General features: G+C 36.4%; 1 protein-coding gene across 2 annotated transcripts in view; it reads left to right on the forward strand.

Moving 5' to 3' along the window:
- The window catches only part of TBC1D15 (TBC1 domain family member 15), a 73,970-nt gene that overhangs the window by 10,738 nt on the left and 46,823 nt on the right, over positions 1 to 16,409 (forward strand). For both annotated transcript variants that reach the window (XM_043879540.1, XM_043879551.1), the window contains exons 2-3: positions 11,922 to 12,020; positions 12,604 to 12,678. In XM_043879540.1, the coding sequence (XP_043735475.1) occupies positions 11,922 to 12,020; positions 12,604 to 12,678 (174 nt within the window). The remainder of the gene's footprint in view (positions 1 to 11,921; positions 12,021 to 12,603; positions 12,679 to 16,409) is intronic.

Below are 16,409 nucleotides of genomic sequence, written 5' to 3' on the forward strand. Positions count from 1 at the left end.
CGTTTATTTTTTCCTCATCTGTCTGGTTAGAGTTTTAACCAGTTTTATTTCTTTTTTGTATTTTATTGATTTCTACTCTGATCTTTATTTCTACCTGCTTTCTTTGGGTTTAATTGGCATTTCTTTTTCTAGTTTCTTAAAGTAGATGCTGAGGTCATTAATTTGAGACCTTTTTTCCTTTCTGATAAAGGCATGTAACCCTATGTGTTTCCCACTAAGCGCTGTTTTAGTGGCATTGCACAGACCGTGCACAGGTTTTAATATAAGCTTGCATTTTGATTTGGTTTAAATACTTTCTAGTTCCCCTTTTATTTCTTCTTGATCCTTGGGTATTTAGAAGTATGTTATTAATTTCCAGGTATGTGAGAATATGCCAAAGATATTTCTATTACTGATTCATAATTTAATTCTATTGTGGTCACAGAATGTACTTGAATTCTTTTAAGTTTATTGATATTTGCTTTATGGCTCAATTTTTGATCTGTCTTGGCAAATGTTTTGTGTATATTTGAAAGAATGAGTATTCTTTTAAGTATTCAAATGAACACTCATTCAAATGAGTATTCAAATGAATATTGATGGGTGGAATGTTTTGTAAGCATAAATTAGGTCCAGTTGGTTGATGGTGTGTTATCAAGTCTTCTATATTACTGATTTTCTTTCTATCATTTAATCACTTATTGAGAGGGGTTTGAAATTTTACAGTAATTGTGGACTTGTTTATTTCTTCTTGCAGTCCTGTCACTTTGTGCTTCACGTTTTTTGAAAGTCTTATTAGGTGCATAAACATTTAGGATTGTTAGATCATCTTGAACCATTGACCATTTTATCATTAGGAAATTATCTTTCTAACCAGTAATATTTCTTTTGTCCGGAAGTTTATTTTTGTCTGATATTAATATAGCCATTCTAGCTTTTTTCTAATTAGTGTTAGTATATATTTTCACCTTTTTATTTTTAACCTATTTATGTCTTTATATTTAAAATGCTTTTCTTGCAGGTAGCATAGAATTTGGGCTTACTTTTCAATCTGATACTCTTTTTAGTATTTAGGTAATTTGTATTTAATTTAGGTAATTTGTATTTAATGAGGTATGGTTAAATTTAAGTCTTATCATCTTGCTGATTTTTATTGTGCCGTCTCTTCTTTGTTCCATTTTCTTTTTCTGCCTTTTTTGTGACTAATCAAGTAGTTTTCATTAGTCTAAGTTTTATTTCCTTTATTGACAATTAACTATGAACTCTTATTTTAGTGATTGCTTTAATGCCTATAGTATGCATCTTTAGCTTGTCACATTTACCTTCAGGAGTTATACTGCTCCACATAAGATATAAGAACCTAGAACACTATACTTCATTTCTCTTCTCCCAACTTTTGTGCTATTTTTCTTATTTTACTTTTGCATATAATGCAAACTCCACGAAAACATATATTCATTCTTTTTTAAAAAATCCATTTGTTTTTGGCCGTGCCGGGTCTTTGTTGCTGACCGTGGACTTTCTCTGGTCCTGAGGCCTGGACCTGTCACTTCGGCGTTTCCTGTTGTGGAGCGCGGGCTCGGGGGTGGGCTTCAGCAGCTGCGGCTTGTGGGCTCTAGAGCGCAGGCTTAGCAGTTGCAGTGCACAGGCTTAGTTGCCCCACAGTTTATGGAATCTTCTCAGCCCAGGGATCAAGCCTCTGTCCCCTGCATTGGCAGACGGATGCTTAACCACTGGACTGTCAGGGAAGTCCACGTGTGTATGAAAGTGAAGTGAAAGTGGCTCATCGTGGCCGACTCTTTGTGACCCCATGGACTGACTATACAGTCCATGGAATTCTCCAGGCCAGAATACTGGAATGGGTAGCCTTTCCCTTCTCCAGGGTATCTTCCCAGTCCAGGGATCAAACCCAGGTCTCCCAGACTGCAGGAGGATTCTTGACCAGTTGAGCCACTAAGGAAGCCCCCACATGTATTCATTTATTTATTTAGGCTTAAAAAAAAAGGGATTTGATTAACAAATTTATATATATTTATTCACATAGTTATCATTTTTGGTGGCTATCATTTCTGTATGGATCCAGATTTCCTTCTAGTGTAATCTACTCTCCCTGAAAAACTTACTTAAACGTTTGTAATGTAGGTCTGTTTGTGATGAAGTTTTTTAGTTTTTATATGTCTGGAAAAGTCTTTATCTCTCTTTTAAATTCTGTGTTTTGTTTTGTTTTTTTTTAAATTATGGCTGCACTGGGTCTTTGTTGCACTGGGTCTTCCTCCAAGGAGAAAGGAGGAAAGTTTGGGAGGTGATGGGTATGTTTGTGGCTTGATGGTGATGGTCTCATGGGTATATATTTATACACAGCTTACCAAGTTGTATGTGTTAAATATGTATAGTTTCTTATATGTCAATCATTCCTCAATAAAGTGATTTAAGAAAAGCATTGCTCCATTGTTTTTGATCTCCATTGTTTCTTAAAAGGAATCTTCTATAATCATTATACTTATTTTTTTTTCCCCCTCTGGCTGACTTTAAGATTTTCTGTGTGTTACTGATTTTGCATAATTTGATTACAGTGGGCCTTTAAATGACTTGCTTTGATTCTTGCTTTCATTTTGGAGTTCATTGGTACTTACATCTATGGATTTACAGTCTTAGTCAAATTTGAATAAACTTTTGCAATTATTTTATCAAAAAAGATTTTTTTTTGGTTTCTTTTCTCAGTCAACTCTTTCAGGTACATCAGTTAGGTTAATACATATACTAGATCAGTTGAAATTTCCCTGTAGCTCATTGGTGCCTTGTTCACTTTTTTTCTCAGCCCCCTCCCCTTTTGTGTTTTGTTTTATATAGTTATTGCTGTAACTTCAAGTTCATTTTTCTTCTAAAATATTTAACCTGCCATTATCCTATTAAGTGTATTTTTTATCTCAGACATTGTATTTTTCATCTCTAGAAGTTCAGTTTGGATCTATTTTTGATGTCTTAGCAAGTTGTAACTTGTTTCTAGTGTCCTGAACAATAGAGAACTCAGTTATAATAATGTTTTAATGTCTTTCCCTATTTTATTAATCTGTCATATTTAGTTGGTTGATTTTTTTCCCCCTTACTGTGAGTCATATCTTTCTGATTGATTTTTTGGTACCAGATGCCGAAATCTGTCTGGTAGTTTGTGGGTTTTTGTTTTTTTTTTTTTTTTAGCCAAATGTCATTACTGTGAATTTTATATACATATTTTTTTTTGTGTAAAATGTTCTTGAGTTTTATCCTAGAAGGCACTTACTTGTGTGGAAACAATTTGATACCTTTGGGACTTGCTTTTAAACTTTGTTAGATGTGATCAACACGGCTTTTATTTTTGTTTTTGTTGAAGTATAGTTGATTTACAGTGTTGTGTTAGTTTGTAGTGTACAGCAGAGGGATTCATTTATATATATATTTTCACATTATTCTTTCCATTATGGTTTATTAAAGGATATTGAATATATTTTCCTGTGCTATACAGTAGGACCTTGTTTTTTATCAGCACAGCATTTTTTTTTCATTTGCTTTATTAGTTGGAGCCTAATTACTTTACAATATTGTAGTGGGTTTTGTCATACATTGACATGAATCAGCCATGGAGTTACGTGTATTCCCCATCCCGATCCCCCCTCCCTCAGCACAGCATTTAATGTAAGACTCACAGTGCCCCACTGCTGAGGCAAGACTATTCTGAGTATTCTACCTAGTGCCCTGTGATTTGTTAGGTTTCCTGCAGTGATGGGGGGCTTCCCGGGTGGCCCAAATGGTAAAGAACCTGCTTGCAATGTGGAAGAACTGGGTTCGATGGCTGGGTTGGGAAGATCCCCTGGAGAAGGAAATGGCACCCTGCTCCGGTATTCTCGCCTGGAGAACTTCATGGACAGAGGAGCTGGCGGGCTGCAGTCCATGGGTCACAAAGAGTTAACGAATGATACTGGGACAGTGTTCACACATGCGAAGCCTTAAATTGATTGTCTTTTCCATTATGTACCCTTTGGACAAATAAAACTTGTCCGAGCAGACCTGAGTTCAACCCTGGAATAATGGAAATTGTTGTTTTTGTTCAGTTGCCAGGTCATGTCCGACTCTTTGCGACCCATGGACGCCAGGCTTCTCTGTCCTTCATTATCTCTTGGAGTTTGCTCAAATTCATGTCCATTGATTGAGTCAGTGGTGCTATCCTCTGCCACCCTTTTCTCCTTTTGCCTTCTATGTTTCCCAGCATCAGGGTCTTTTCCAGTGAGTCAGCTCTTCTCATCAGGTGGCCAGAGTAGAGTAATAGAAGAATTTGGATCAGATCACTTCTGGGACTTTCCTGGTAGTCCATGGTTGGTCTCTGTGCTTCCACTGAGGACGACGTGGGTGTGGCCCCTGGTCAGGAAACTGGGATACTGCATGCTGCATGGCCCCCCAAAAAAAAGTTACTTCCTTGCCTTTTTTTCCCTCAGTTGCAAAGTGGGAGTGATAGCATGTATCTAATAGAATTGTGAGGATCAAATGTGATAATGTAGAAATGCTTTGTAAAGTAATGAATAGTAGAAATATTACATGGCCAATGATAGCATTTGAACCTTTCTTTTTATTTTACATTAGAAATTATTAATAAAACCAGAGTAAGGAAATTGGAAGCCTGTTTCACTAAAAGTACTGAATATTACCTTAGATGAAATTCCTGATATCATAATTGTTCCCTGTAACAAAATAATTTTTCATATCAAACAAGCTTGGAGATAGCTTTTCAAGTGTTAATCATTAGCATTGGTAAATGGAGGAAGCAGAATGTCCTGTGGTAGTCTCATCCTCCTCAGGAATCAATTCACTGTAGAGTTTAATGAAGAAATATCTTCATGCTATTGTCAAGAGGATCAGATTCTTTTTTTTCCTTCTTTTTTTGGCCTCACTACATAACTTGCAGATCTCAGTTCCCCAAACTGAGGTTGAACCCAGGCCCCTGTGGTAAAAGGGTGGAGTCCTAACCACTGGACTGCCAAGGAATTCCCTAAGATCAAATTCTTAATTGGATTTTTGTTTCTTTTTTTGATTTTTTTTTTGATTTTTGATTTTTGTTTCTGTTTCTGATTTTGAACTGTTTCAAGTAGTCGATACAACTGTGTTTTATTATATGCGTGTACCCATAAACTATGGTGATGAACATATATATGCTGTGAGTAGAAAATAAGTAAAATCATGCCCTCAAAGAAAGTAGAGTAAAAGGTTATCATATTAAAACAAATGATTCAAACCAAGATGCTATACAGGGGCTAAACTTTTCTTGTGAAATGTTTAGGCCTTCAGATGGGGGAGGATTTTGTTTAAGGCCAAACTGTTAAATAGTTAGCTGCTACATTGATCTATAAACTAAAGGCATTTAAAAATTGTCTTTAGGTAATTCCCTGGTGGTCCAGTGATTAGGACTGTGTGCTTTCACTGCTGAGGGCCTGGGTTCAGTTTCTGGTCGGGGAACTGAGATCCCACAAGCTGAGAAGTGCAGGCAAAAAAACCTGTTTTTTTGTTTTTAGTCCCCGAAGCAGCATTATTTTCTGCATCTAAGCAACTTCAGAAACCATCTTCTAAGGAAGCTATGTAAAATTTTTCTGGTAGATTCTTGAGGCAGTAATCATTGAGATTTAATGAGTGAAGGTGCCAGGAAATCTGAAATCCACTTCTTTCTTTGTTGTTGTTGTTTTTTTTCCCACTTCTTACTTTGATATAAAGTCACTTAACAGCTCTGTGTCTCAGTTAATTCTTTAAAAAATGGAGGTAATAAGATCTAAATATTATATTTGAAGTAAATTATGTACTAGTGATTATGTTTGTATGCCTTTGAGTCTAATAAGACTTAATGAAGTTTTGTAGACATGAAGGTAAATTTACAAATTTTATTCCTTCAGCAGAATTAATTTGTATTGGTTAACATCATACTTTTCAAATCAGAAAGATGAACATAACTGCTTTCTAAAGACAGTACAAGTCAGGGTTTAGAATTGTCAAATTTTGGACATGTAATATGTCCCTCAGAAAGTGCTAAAAAGTTAAGAACATGAGATGGGTAGTACAGTTTTGACTTTTTTGATGAAGTGCCTGGTGCTTTAGTACTTTTTAAATATTTTCCCAACTGAATTACTTAGGAAAGTTTTTCTTAAATGACAAAGAGTAAGGCTACACTTCATTGACATGTTTATGGGAAAGAAAGAGCTGCTTGATGTGCTTCAGTTAGGTGAAGTGTTGCATTTGATTCTTTAGGAGGGCTCATTATTTCACTGAAGTTCCAGAATCTCTTTAGTATTAATAGTACCACAGAATTTTTTTTTTATTCCTTTTTTGAACACTCTAACCATCCTCACATAATTTTTTTAACATTATACCTAGCATGATCATTATTTGTTTACTATTTTCCCTTCTTACAAGATAAATAAGGACCATGGCCAAATGAAAGAAAAGAGTAAAACTGCAGACCTTCAAATTCACTAGAGATTCAGTTTTTCTCCCAGATGTCTATTTTTCTTCCATGTGAATTGGAAGAAAAAAAAAAGAGTAGCAAAGTGTAGGTTTAAGCATTCTTTACAAGTTCTTGTCATATCTCAAAGAAATGTTTTGGTGCACTGGAAAAAATTTGCCCTTGTGGAGCTGGAAGATGAATCTTGGCTTACTGAACCTAATCAGTTTCAAACTTCTAGCTAAGCAGAAACTTTGTGAATGCAAATTACACTGGAAACCGATTAGAAAAAGTTGTGAAATACTGAGCATATCAGAAATTTCACAGATTTAATTTGACATTTTAATGAAAATTCAAATATTATTAAAAAGGAAGAAAACATCAGTGTGGTATGACAAATACTTTCTTAAAACAGGGCTGTACAACAAGCAGAACAAAAACTAAAAGAAACTCAAACTACATTTAACTGTTTATTGACTCTTCCTTTTTTTTTTCCTTCTTCATACCAGAAAGAAGGTCGTCATCTCAGGCTTCCAGATCTGTCTCAGGACCTTTGCATGTTTCTCTGCCTCATCTCCTCTAGTCATTTTCCAGCTTATTGATCAGAGGGAAAAAACAAACTAAATTTTACTCAGAAGAAGAAAAGCTTTGCTTTATTCTGATTATTCTCTTTATTAAGCACTCAGAAAATACAGATATATAGAAGAAAGAGACTAAAAATCACAGATAATCCCACAGAGATAGCACTGTAATATATATCCTTTTAGATTTTTTCTATACATCGATATACATAAGCAATTTAAAATTTTTTACTAAAATGGTGTGACTCTATCCATACTGCTTTATGGTCTAGCTTATTTTTTCCTACTTAAAGAATATATGGTGGTCACATTTCCTGATCAGTAAAGATTAACATTATCATAGTGAATGTATATCATAATTTACTTAATCCTTGATCACTTTACCTTACAACCCAATATTTTCCAATTTTTCTCCATTATAAATAACAGTGTGATAAACATTCTTTAAAATTGCTTTATCAAAGAGTATACTTTTTCTAAAGATTTCAGAACTTACTGCCAAATTATACTCCAGAATGCTCTGGATACCAGAGTTTACTATTCTAATGGCAAAGCAGACAAGTGCTCACCCCTCCCACCCCACCTTTGACAACTCTCAGTATTAACAGACTTTTTACTCTTTGCGGTTCTGATTGCTATTCAGTGTCTAGTTAAAGCAAGACTGCCGGGGTCCAGCCCCGGCGGAGTCCAGGGGTTCCCTTCGGATGAGCGGCGTCAGCGAAGAAAAGAAAGCGAGTAGAGTCTTGGTTGAGTGCAGAATCAAGACTCAATACCACAGAATTTAAGAAGCAGTGTAACACTGTTTTTGCACTTTGAAATATTCAAACAAGTCCAGCAGTAACATAGAAAGTTACAGTTTCTCTTTCAGCCTTTCTCTGTTCCCTTCTCTTTTCCGGAAGTAACCTTTGCTAACATTAAAGTGTGTCCTTCCAGAGCTTGTTGTCTGTTATTTTACACAAATAAGAGTGGACACAACTGAAGTGACTTAGCGTATATAGCACACACCGAGACACTTTTAAAAAATATAAGTGTCATTATCTTATATATAATTGGGAGTTTTTTCCATGTATGCCTGTCTGTTTAACGTGCCTCTCAACTTCTGAGTTCTGTTCTCCGTAGAATGAACATTGCAGGTTGTAATTGATAATTTCTTTCTGTGGTCATTTAGGTTCATACCTTCCTTTTCCTCCTCTCAGCTCTACCATCCACCATGTTATAAATAATAGTATTGTGAATGTTCTTATGCATATCTTTGTGTCCATCTGTGAGTAAATCTGTATGCTTTAAAATTTAATTTTTCATTTCTATACAAACAGTACAGCATTGTCTCCCACCACTCCTTAACTCAGACTGTCCCTAGTCTTTGCCTTCTGCTTCATGCTAGTCTGGTGTTTAACAGCTGTTTCATTGAAGGCCATCTTAGATTTTTTGAGATCAGAACTTCTCTTGTGATCTTGATTACTGAAAGGACTCTTTCTTGACTTGATATAAGTCTGTACCAGAAGCGGTTAACAAAACAGGAGAAGTAATAAAAGTAATGTGGGAACTTTGTAGTGCAGTGGCTAAGAGAACCGTTCTCTGGTGTCAGACTGCCTGGGTTTCAGACTCTACACCACTCCTTACTATATGTGTCTTCAACTTTAGGCAAGTTATTTAACCTCTTTCAGATTTCTCAGCCCATAAATACTCTCCTCATCCTAATGATGTAGTTATAATAATATAGAACCTATGATTTTTGTAAGGATTAAGCTATAACATGGAATTGTTGGTTCATAAATGTTCCATAAAGGTCCTCTGGGGGGTGATGATGGTGAGCTTTGTTGCTCGTCCTACATCCTTGGTCCCTATGCTGTTCAGTCACCCAAAGCCAGACATTCTGGAGTGCGAAGTCAGGTGGGCCTTAGGAAGCACTGATGTTAATAAAGTTAGTGGATACGATGGATTTCCAGTGTGTTTGTTAGTCGCTAGGTCGTGTCTGACTCTTTGTGACCCCATGGGCCCAGGAGCCTGCCAAGCTCCTCTGTCCATGGAATTCTCTAAGCAAGAATATAGGAGTGGGTTGCTGTTCCCTTCTCCAGGGGATCTTTCAGACCCAGGGATCAAACCTAGGTCTCCTGTATTGCAGGCAGATTCTTTACCGTCTGAGCCACCAGGGAAACCCAGTAGAATTCCAGTAGAGCTGTTGGAAACCCTAAAGGATGATGCCTTTAGACATCAAGGTGTTGCAGTCAGTATGTCAGCAAATCTGGAAGAGCCATCAGTGGCTAAAGGATTGGACAAGGTCAATCCTCATCCCAGTTCCCAACAAGGGTAGTACTAAAGAATGTGCTAATCATTGGGTAATTGCCCTCATCTCCCATGCTAGTAAGGTCATGCTTAAAATCTTGCATGCTTCAGCATTATGCGAACCAAGAACGTCCAGATGTCCAAGCTGGGTTTAGAAAATGAAGTGAAACCAGAGATCAAATTACCAACATTTGCTGGATGATAGAGAAGGCAAGGGAATTCCAGAAAGACATCTACCTCTGTTTCATTGTTTATGCTAAAGCCTTTGACTGTGTGGCTCATAACAAACTGTGGAAAACTCTTAAAGAAATGGGAATACCAGACCATCTTACCTGTCTCCTGAGAAACCTGTATGCAGGTCAAGAAGCAACAGTTAAAACCATGTATGGAACAACTGTTTGGTTCAAGATTGAGAGAAGAGTACGCCAGAGCTGTCTGCTGTCACCCTGTTTTTGTTTAACCTATAGACTGAGGACATCCTGACAAATGCCGAGCTGAGTGAGTTAAAGCTGGAATGAAGATAGGCGGGAGAAACGTCAGCAACCTCAGATATGCGGGTAATGCTACTATAATGGCAGAAAGTGAGGATCAACTAAAGAGCCTCTTGGTGATGGTGAAGGAGGAGAGTGAAGAGCTGGCTTAAAACTAAATATTAAAAAAAACTAAGGTCATGGCATCTGGCCACATTACTTCATGGCAAATAGAAGGGGAAAAGGTGAAAGTAGTGACAGTTTTCCTCTTGGGTTCCAGAATCACTTTGACGGTGACTGCAGCCATGAAATCTGAAGGCAATTGCTTCTTGGCAGGAAAACTGACAAACCTAGACAATGTGTTGAAAAACAGAGGTATTACTTTGCTGACAAAGGTCCATATAGTCATGGCTGTGGGCTTCCCAGTGGTCATGTATGGTTGTAAGAGCTGGACTGTAAAGGCAGAACACCAAAAAATTGATGCCTTTGTTTGGACTGTGGTGCTGGAAATGACTCCTGAAAGTCCCTTGGATAGCAGGGAGATCAAACCAGTCAATCTTAAGGGAAATCAGTTCTGAAAACTTGTTGAAAGGACCAATGCTGAAGCTGGAATTCTGGGATTTTGGTCATCTGATGCGAATAGCCGGCTTATTGGAAAAGTCCCTGAGACTGGGAAAGATTGAGGACAGAAGGAGAAGAGGGTGTCAGAGGATGAGATGGCTGGATGGCATCACCAGTGCAATGGAAATGAACTTGGGCAAACTGCGTTAGATGGTGAGGGACAGGGAGTCCTGGCGTGCTGCAGCCCATGGGTTTGCAGAGTCGGACACAACTGGTGGTTGAACAACAACAACAAGTGCTATTTTGAATAGTGTGATTGTATTGATAAAAGATCTACATAAATAGAAAGTAGACTGTATTCCAAACTTATGTCAAAATTACTTCAGTCTGGGAGTGACTGTTTTATTTTCCTTTTACTTATTTTCATAATGAAAAGTAATTTTTACTGGTTTGAAATGGGTCGGAAATAGAATCTTAATATATCAGATAATGCTTTTAGCAAACAAGATTTCACTTTATAACCATCTCGTTTACTTAGGAGGTAACTGGTCTCCCCTGTACTCCTGTGGGACGTGGTACTGGGACCTGTCTTCTGTGCTCAGTCCCTCAGGCGTGTCCACCTCTCTGCCACCCCAGGGACTGCAGCCGGCCAGGCTCCTCTGTCCATGGGGTTCTCCAGGCAAGAGTACTGGAGTGGGTTGCCATGCCCTCCTCCAGGGCATCTTCCCAACCCAGGGATCGAACCCAGGTTTCCTGCATTGTGGGTGGATTCTTGACTGTCTGAGCCACCAGGGAAGCCTGTCATAGTCTTATACTTACCTTTTTATATGCTGTTACATATAGAGGCACTCAGCAAGTGTTTATGAGCTTAAACTAGTTCTGATCATCCCAAGAAGGCCTCATTATTACTTTTTAATATTCCCATGTTATTCCATGAATTTCTAGGCCATTGTGCTACAAAAGCACACCAAAATAAACTTACAGTAAAAACATACGCTATTACAGGAATGGTTAGAAATCATTAACTCCTCATTATATTTCATGTTCTTGTTTTTAATATTTTCAGGTTGAACCCAATACTTTGCTTAATGTTTGTTAAAAATATGTTATGTGAAATTTGCATGTAGTGTCACACAACAATTAGCTTGACATCTTTGTCTAAGGAGAAGATCAAGATTGTGATTACATATCACCAGACTTGCATGAGTAACAAAGCAAATTCCTTTCTAATTTATGTTTGAAGTGTTTTTAAGTCTCAATAATATTTTTAAGATAATACACTTTTTGGAGAAGGAAATGGCAACCCACTCCAGTGTTCTTGCCTGGAAAAATCCATGGACAGAGGAGTCTGGCGGGCTGAAGTCCATGGGATTACATGACTGAGCATGTTTTCACGAGGGTGGAGGGAGATGGGTTGGTAGCAATAAACTGGTAGAACTAAAAAAAAAAAGATAATACAGTTTTATATGAAATAATCAAAAACTTGGTTCAGGCATTATAGAAAAATATCTCTTAAATATTTTAAGACAAACATTGAGATAGTACTGCATAAAAATGGTTTGATTAATCTTATTTTTGCTGTTTCAGATTATATATGAACAGGAAGGGGTCTATATTCACTCATCTTTGGGAAAGACCAATGACCAGGACAGCTTGATTTCAGGAATATTACGTGTTTTAGAAAAGGTATGTTTCTAGTAAATGACTTTATTTAACAATTGTTTGTTTAAATAAATTTTTAAAAATAATTGTTTAAATTAATAGTAATTGGGACATTATCAGCAAGTTTGAATTTTACTTGTAAGAGAAAATTATATAATTGAACAGTGGTTGTAAATTTAACATGAAAGTGATGTTAGAAATAAAATGCTTCAGATAAGCCAGTAAAATGCATGGAATATTTTTAAATTTACTATGGAAAAGTTGCAGTAATATAATTTTTTATAATGAAAATTGGAATTTTGAAATCTGCATATTGTTTGTTGTCAAATAGTGGTTGTTTACATATGATATGCATGTTAAGGTGCTAATAAATTTAAAAGGTTAAAAATTCATTTTGGGGGCTTCCCTGGTAGTCCGATAGTTAAGAATCTGAGCTTCCAATGCAGAGGAAGTGGGTTCAAGCCCTGGTCAGGGAACTAAGGTCCTGCATGTCTTGTGGTGCAGCCCCCTCAAAAAATTTCACTTTTAGTTCAGGGAATTAACCATAGGTGACTGAAAAATAAGATATTGCTGAAGAGTAAATATGGTTAATAATTTTTTTTTCTAGGATGCTGAAGTAATAGTGGACTGGAGACCACTGGATGATGCATTAGATTCTTCTAGTATTCTCTATGCTGGAAAGGTATTTATGGAAGAAATATATTACTAAAGGAATGATGTTTTTAAATAAAAGCTTTATTAAGATATAATTCATATACCATAAAGTTCACTCTTTTAAAGGACATAATTCAGTTTCTTTAGTATATTTACAGAATTGTATAACTATCACCAATAACCAACTTTAAAACATTTCTATTCCAAAAAAGCAGTCACCTCTCTTTCCCACTTAACTTCAATACTCTTCACTCATTAATTTACTATCTGTCTCTGAGGATTTGCTTATTATGGACATTTTATCTGAGTGGAATCGTATAATATGTAGTTTTATGTGACTGGCTGCTTTCACGTAGCATAATATTTTCAAGGTTCATCCCTGTTCTAGCACCTATCCGTTCTTGCCTTTTCTTCCTTTTTGCTGAATAATACTGCATTTCTGGATATGTGCCGTATTTTGTTCATTCATTCATCAGTTGATGAGCATTTGGGTTGTTTTCATCTTAAGGCTAATCTAAATAATGCTCCTGTGCATGATGAGGTTCAAATTTCTTTGTGGACATATTTTCCTTGAAAACCTAGAAACGGGATAGTTGGATTAATTTATGTTTACTGTGTCTAACGTGTTGCGTTCTCACTGTGGAAGGTAGGGATTTAGCTCTCTTATCTCTAATTCACCCTGAAACTATGGCTCAGTTCTCCACATTTCTTCTCAAAGTATTAGTCACATAGACGATCTGATTTCGCCTTCTTGGAGGCATCTCTTGCAGACTTGTCTTCCACGCTCCTCCTGAACTGGCTGCCCTTTTGGTTTGCTGGGTAGCAGTGCTCTGGCTTCCTCTGGCCTCCTTCCCGTGTTTTACCCCCGTCTCCTGTGCTGTCTTCTCTCCCGGCTTACTCTCTAGCTGGTGCACCTCCGGTGCTTCCCGAGAAAACGCGTGTGTGAGACCAAAGGCATCTCTGTTTTCAGACTTTTTTATCCTATGAATATTTGGGTTGAGCTGTCAATTCTGAATTGATGACTGGCTGGCATAGAATTATAGTTTGAAAATAAATTACCCCCACATTTTTGGAAGTTACTGTCTTTACATTTCACTTATTTTCTTTATTGATGTTAAGTCTAATGTATTCGAATCCTGATCCTTGCTATATTTTTTTCCTCTTTAGAAGCTTTTAGAATTACCTTTTTGTTTCTACTATTCTAGATGTCCTGGAAATGTGCCCTTGTGGTCCTTTTTATCCTCTGTTTGGGTACTTGATAGTCCTTTTTAATATGAAAACTTGTATCTTTTCATTTTTAGAAAATGTTCTTGAATTGTTTAGTGGTGATTTCTTCTTTCTGTCCATTTTCTACTTTCGTTCTTTCTGGAACCCTCTACATGTTTTATATTAGTCCTGTAGTATTTTAATACTTTACTATTTTCTAATTCTTTGTGTATGTTATTTTCTAGGAAATTTCTTTAGTTTTATGTTTCAATTCTTCTGGAACCATTTTCATCTTGGCTGTTTTTTAAATTTTGAATGCATCTTGTTATGTGTCCCCTTTCCCCCCTTTAAAAGAAAACTTGCATCCTATTCTTGGATGTTATTCATCTATGATTCCCTTGTTTCTGAGGAATTTAAGGATAATTTTTTAGATGTTTTCATTTCTGTATATAGTCCACTTTCTCTAATTCACTATCTTTTCCGCTGTTTCATTTAGACTTTTATCATTTATGTAGACACTTGCCTTTGTTTGGTGATCTTTGTACTTGGTGCTAATAAACAGCACACACGAAAAACTGATCATACTCTCTCAGTGTATGATAGGTTTGTTCATAGTTGGGACTCAGGGCAACCTGGCTAGGCTGTTTGCTTGGGGAATCCCTGATGTTGAAACCTGGGTCTTTTTTCTTGGGCTGGTCATTTGTCAGAGAAGAGTTTACAGATTTCTGCCTGAAGAGGGAAAACTGGATTCTACTGTTCCGGGAACTGAGTGGAGGAAGAGAGCTGGGAGTCTTGCCACTCGTTTGATGAACTTTTGATTCATTCTCCTGTTTTTAGTGTATTATCTCTTTGCTCAGTGTCCCAGGTTTCTTGTAATCCAGAGAGAATCTGTTTTACCTTTTCCAGTGAATAAACCTCCAGCCTTCTGGACTTTTGTTAGTAGTCGTTTTTTTCAGCTTGACCTTTATCCTAGTTTCCAAACGTACCTGATGCACCAGGTCCAAGCCTTCGGGTGGGGTTGGGTTCTGTAAATCCTACTTAGCTTTCCTCTTTATTGGTAGTGATGGTGGTAAAGGTTGCATTTTTTAAATTGGGCAAACAAGGAGGACTCCCTGAGAAGTGACATTTGTGGAAGGACTCTGAGGAAAAAGCACTCCACTTTATAATTTCATTCATTCAGTTTTTTTCCCCCTATTCTTCAGTCTGTTTCTATTCCTTACTAATTTCTTTTGTTTCTTAATAATATATTCCTGTTCCTATAAAATCTTTTTTCCATTTTTGAAAAGAATTACACTAGTAATCCACATTGTAAAAATTCAAATAATAGAAAGTTGAAGCCCTCCTTGACTAGAACCTCATCCCTCATCTGTCCCTGTTTACTGTGTATCTTTCCAGACTTTTATCAGTACACATTTCCTTCCTTATCTGTATACCTGTCTATATCCATTTATCCATCCATCATCCCTGGTTTTCTCTAGTGTGATTCTAATTATGTATGTTCCATGTAGTTGTTATACTGCATACATTGTTTCATGATTTCCTTTTATTTACTTTTACATATTGAACATAAATACACATGAATAGATATCAATCTTTAAAACTTCTGCCTAGCATTTTATTGGCTACCCCTAGTTTATTTACTTATTCTTTCATTGATGGATAATAAGTTATTTTCAGCTTTTCACTTTTACAAGCAATGTTATGATGAAAATTCTTATATCTGCCTCTTTGTATACATGTTTATTTCTCTAACGTAGATAAAGTTATTGTGAAATATGCATATTTTAAATTTTAATAAATATGACTCCATTTTCATTTCAGTCAGTACTAATTATCACTGTTATCAACAGTGTGAGATAGCATTTCCTCACACTGTCTTCTATATTTTATTTTTTAATTGAAGAGGCATAAAAATTGAAATTCATCTTGCTTTTCTTTGTTTCTGAAGTTGGACTTCTTTCTTTGTCACTTCATGTTTCTTCTTTGATTTGTTTGTTCATGCCATTTCCTTTTCTCTTGATATTTGTTGATTTCTAAGTAAGTTGGTAGGGGTTATATTTGTTTTCTGGATGTTTTTCTGTCATCTTCTATGTATTTTAGAAAGATTTCACAAGTTTTGCTTATCGTTAACTTATGTGTAGTATCTTTTGTTGACTAGAAGTTAAATTTTTTGATTTAGTCAAATTATTAATGTTGCATTTTAGACTTTTATTTTTTTAGGTTTTTGGTTGTTTTTTTTGCTTTAGTCTCTTTTAAAACAAAATTCTTTAGGACTAAACATGTAGATATGTTATTTGTAGCTTTTAGGTAATTTTGATTAAGAGAAATATAGCAACCAATGATGATGACCTCAATAAGTGGCTACTGTTGGCCGTTTTCCTCAAATAACCAGAAGTCTGGAGGTTTGGAGCTCTTTGCAGTGTTTTTCTTGCTTTTTCTCTATGGTTGTAAGGTGGCTGTTATATTTTTAGCAACATAGCTGCATCGAAAGCAGGAAGTAGGGGCAAAGGGATAAGGCTTTTATTAGGAAAATCAAAGCATTCCCAAGGCCTA

Source organism: Cervus elaphus, chromosome 3 (assembly GCF_910594005.1).
Source record: "Cervus elaphus chromosome 3, mCerEla1.1, whole genome shotgun sequence".
In the NCBI taxonomy this organism is placed as follows: domain Eukaryota; kingdom Metazoa; phylum Chordata; class Mammalia; order Artiodactyla; family Cervidae; genus Cervus; species Cervus elaphus.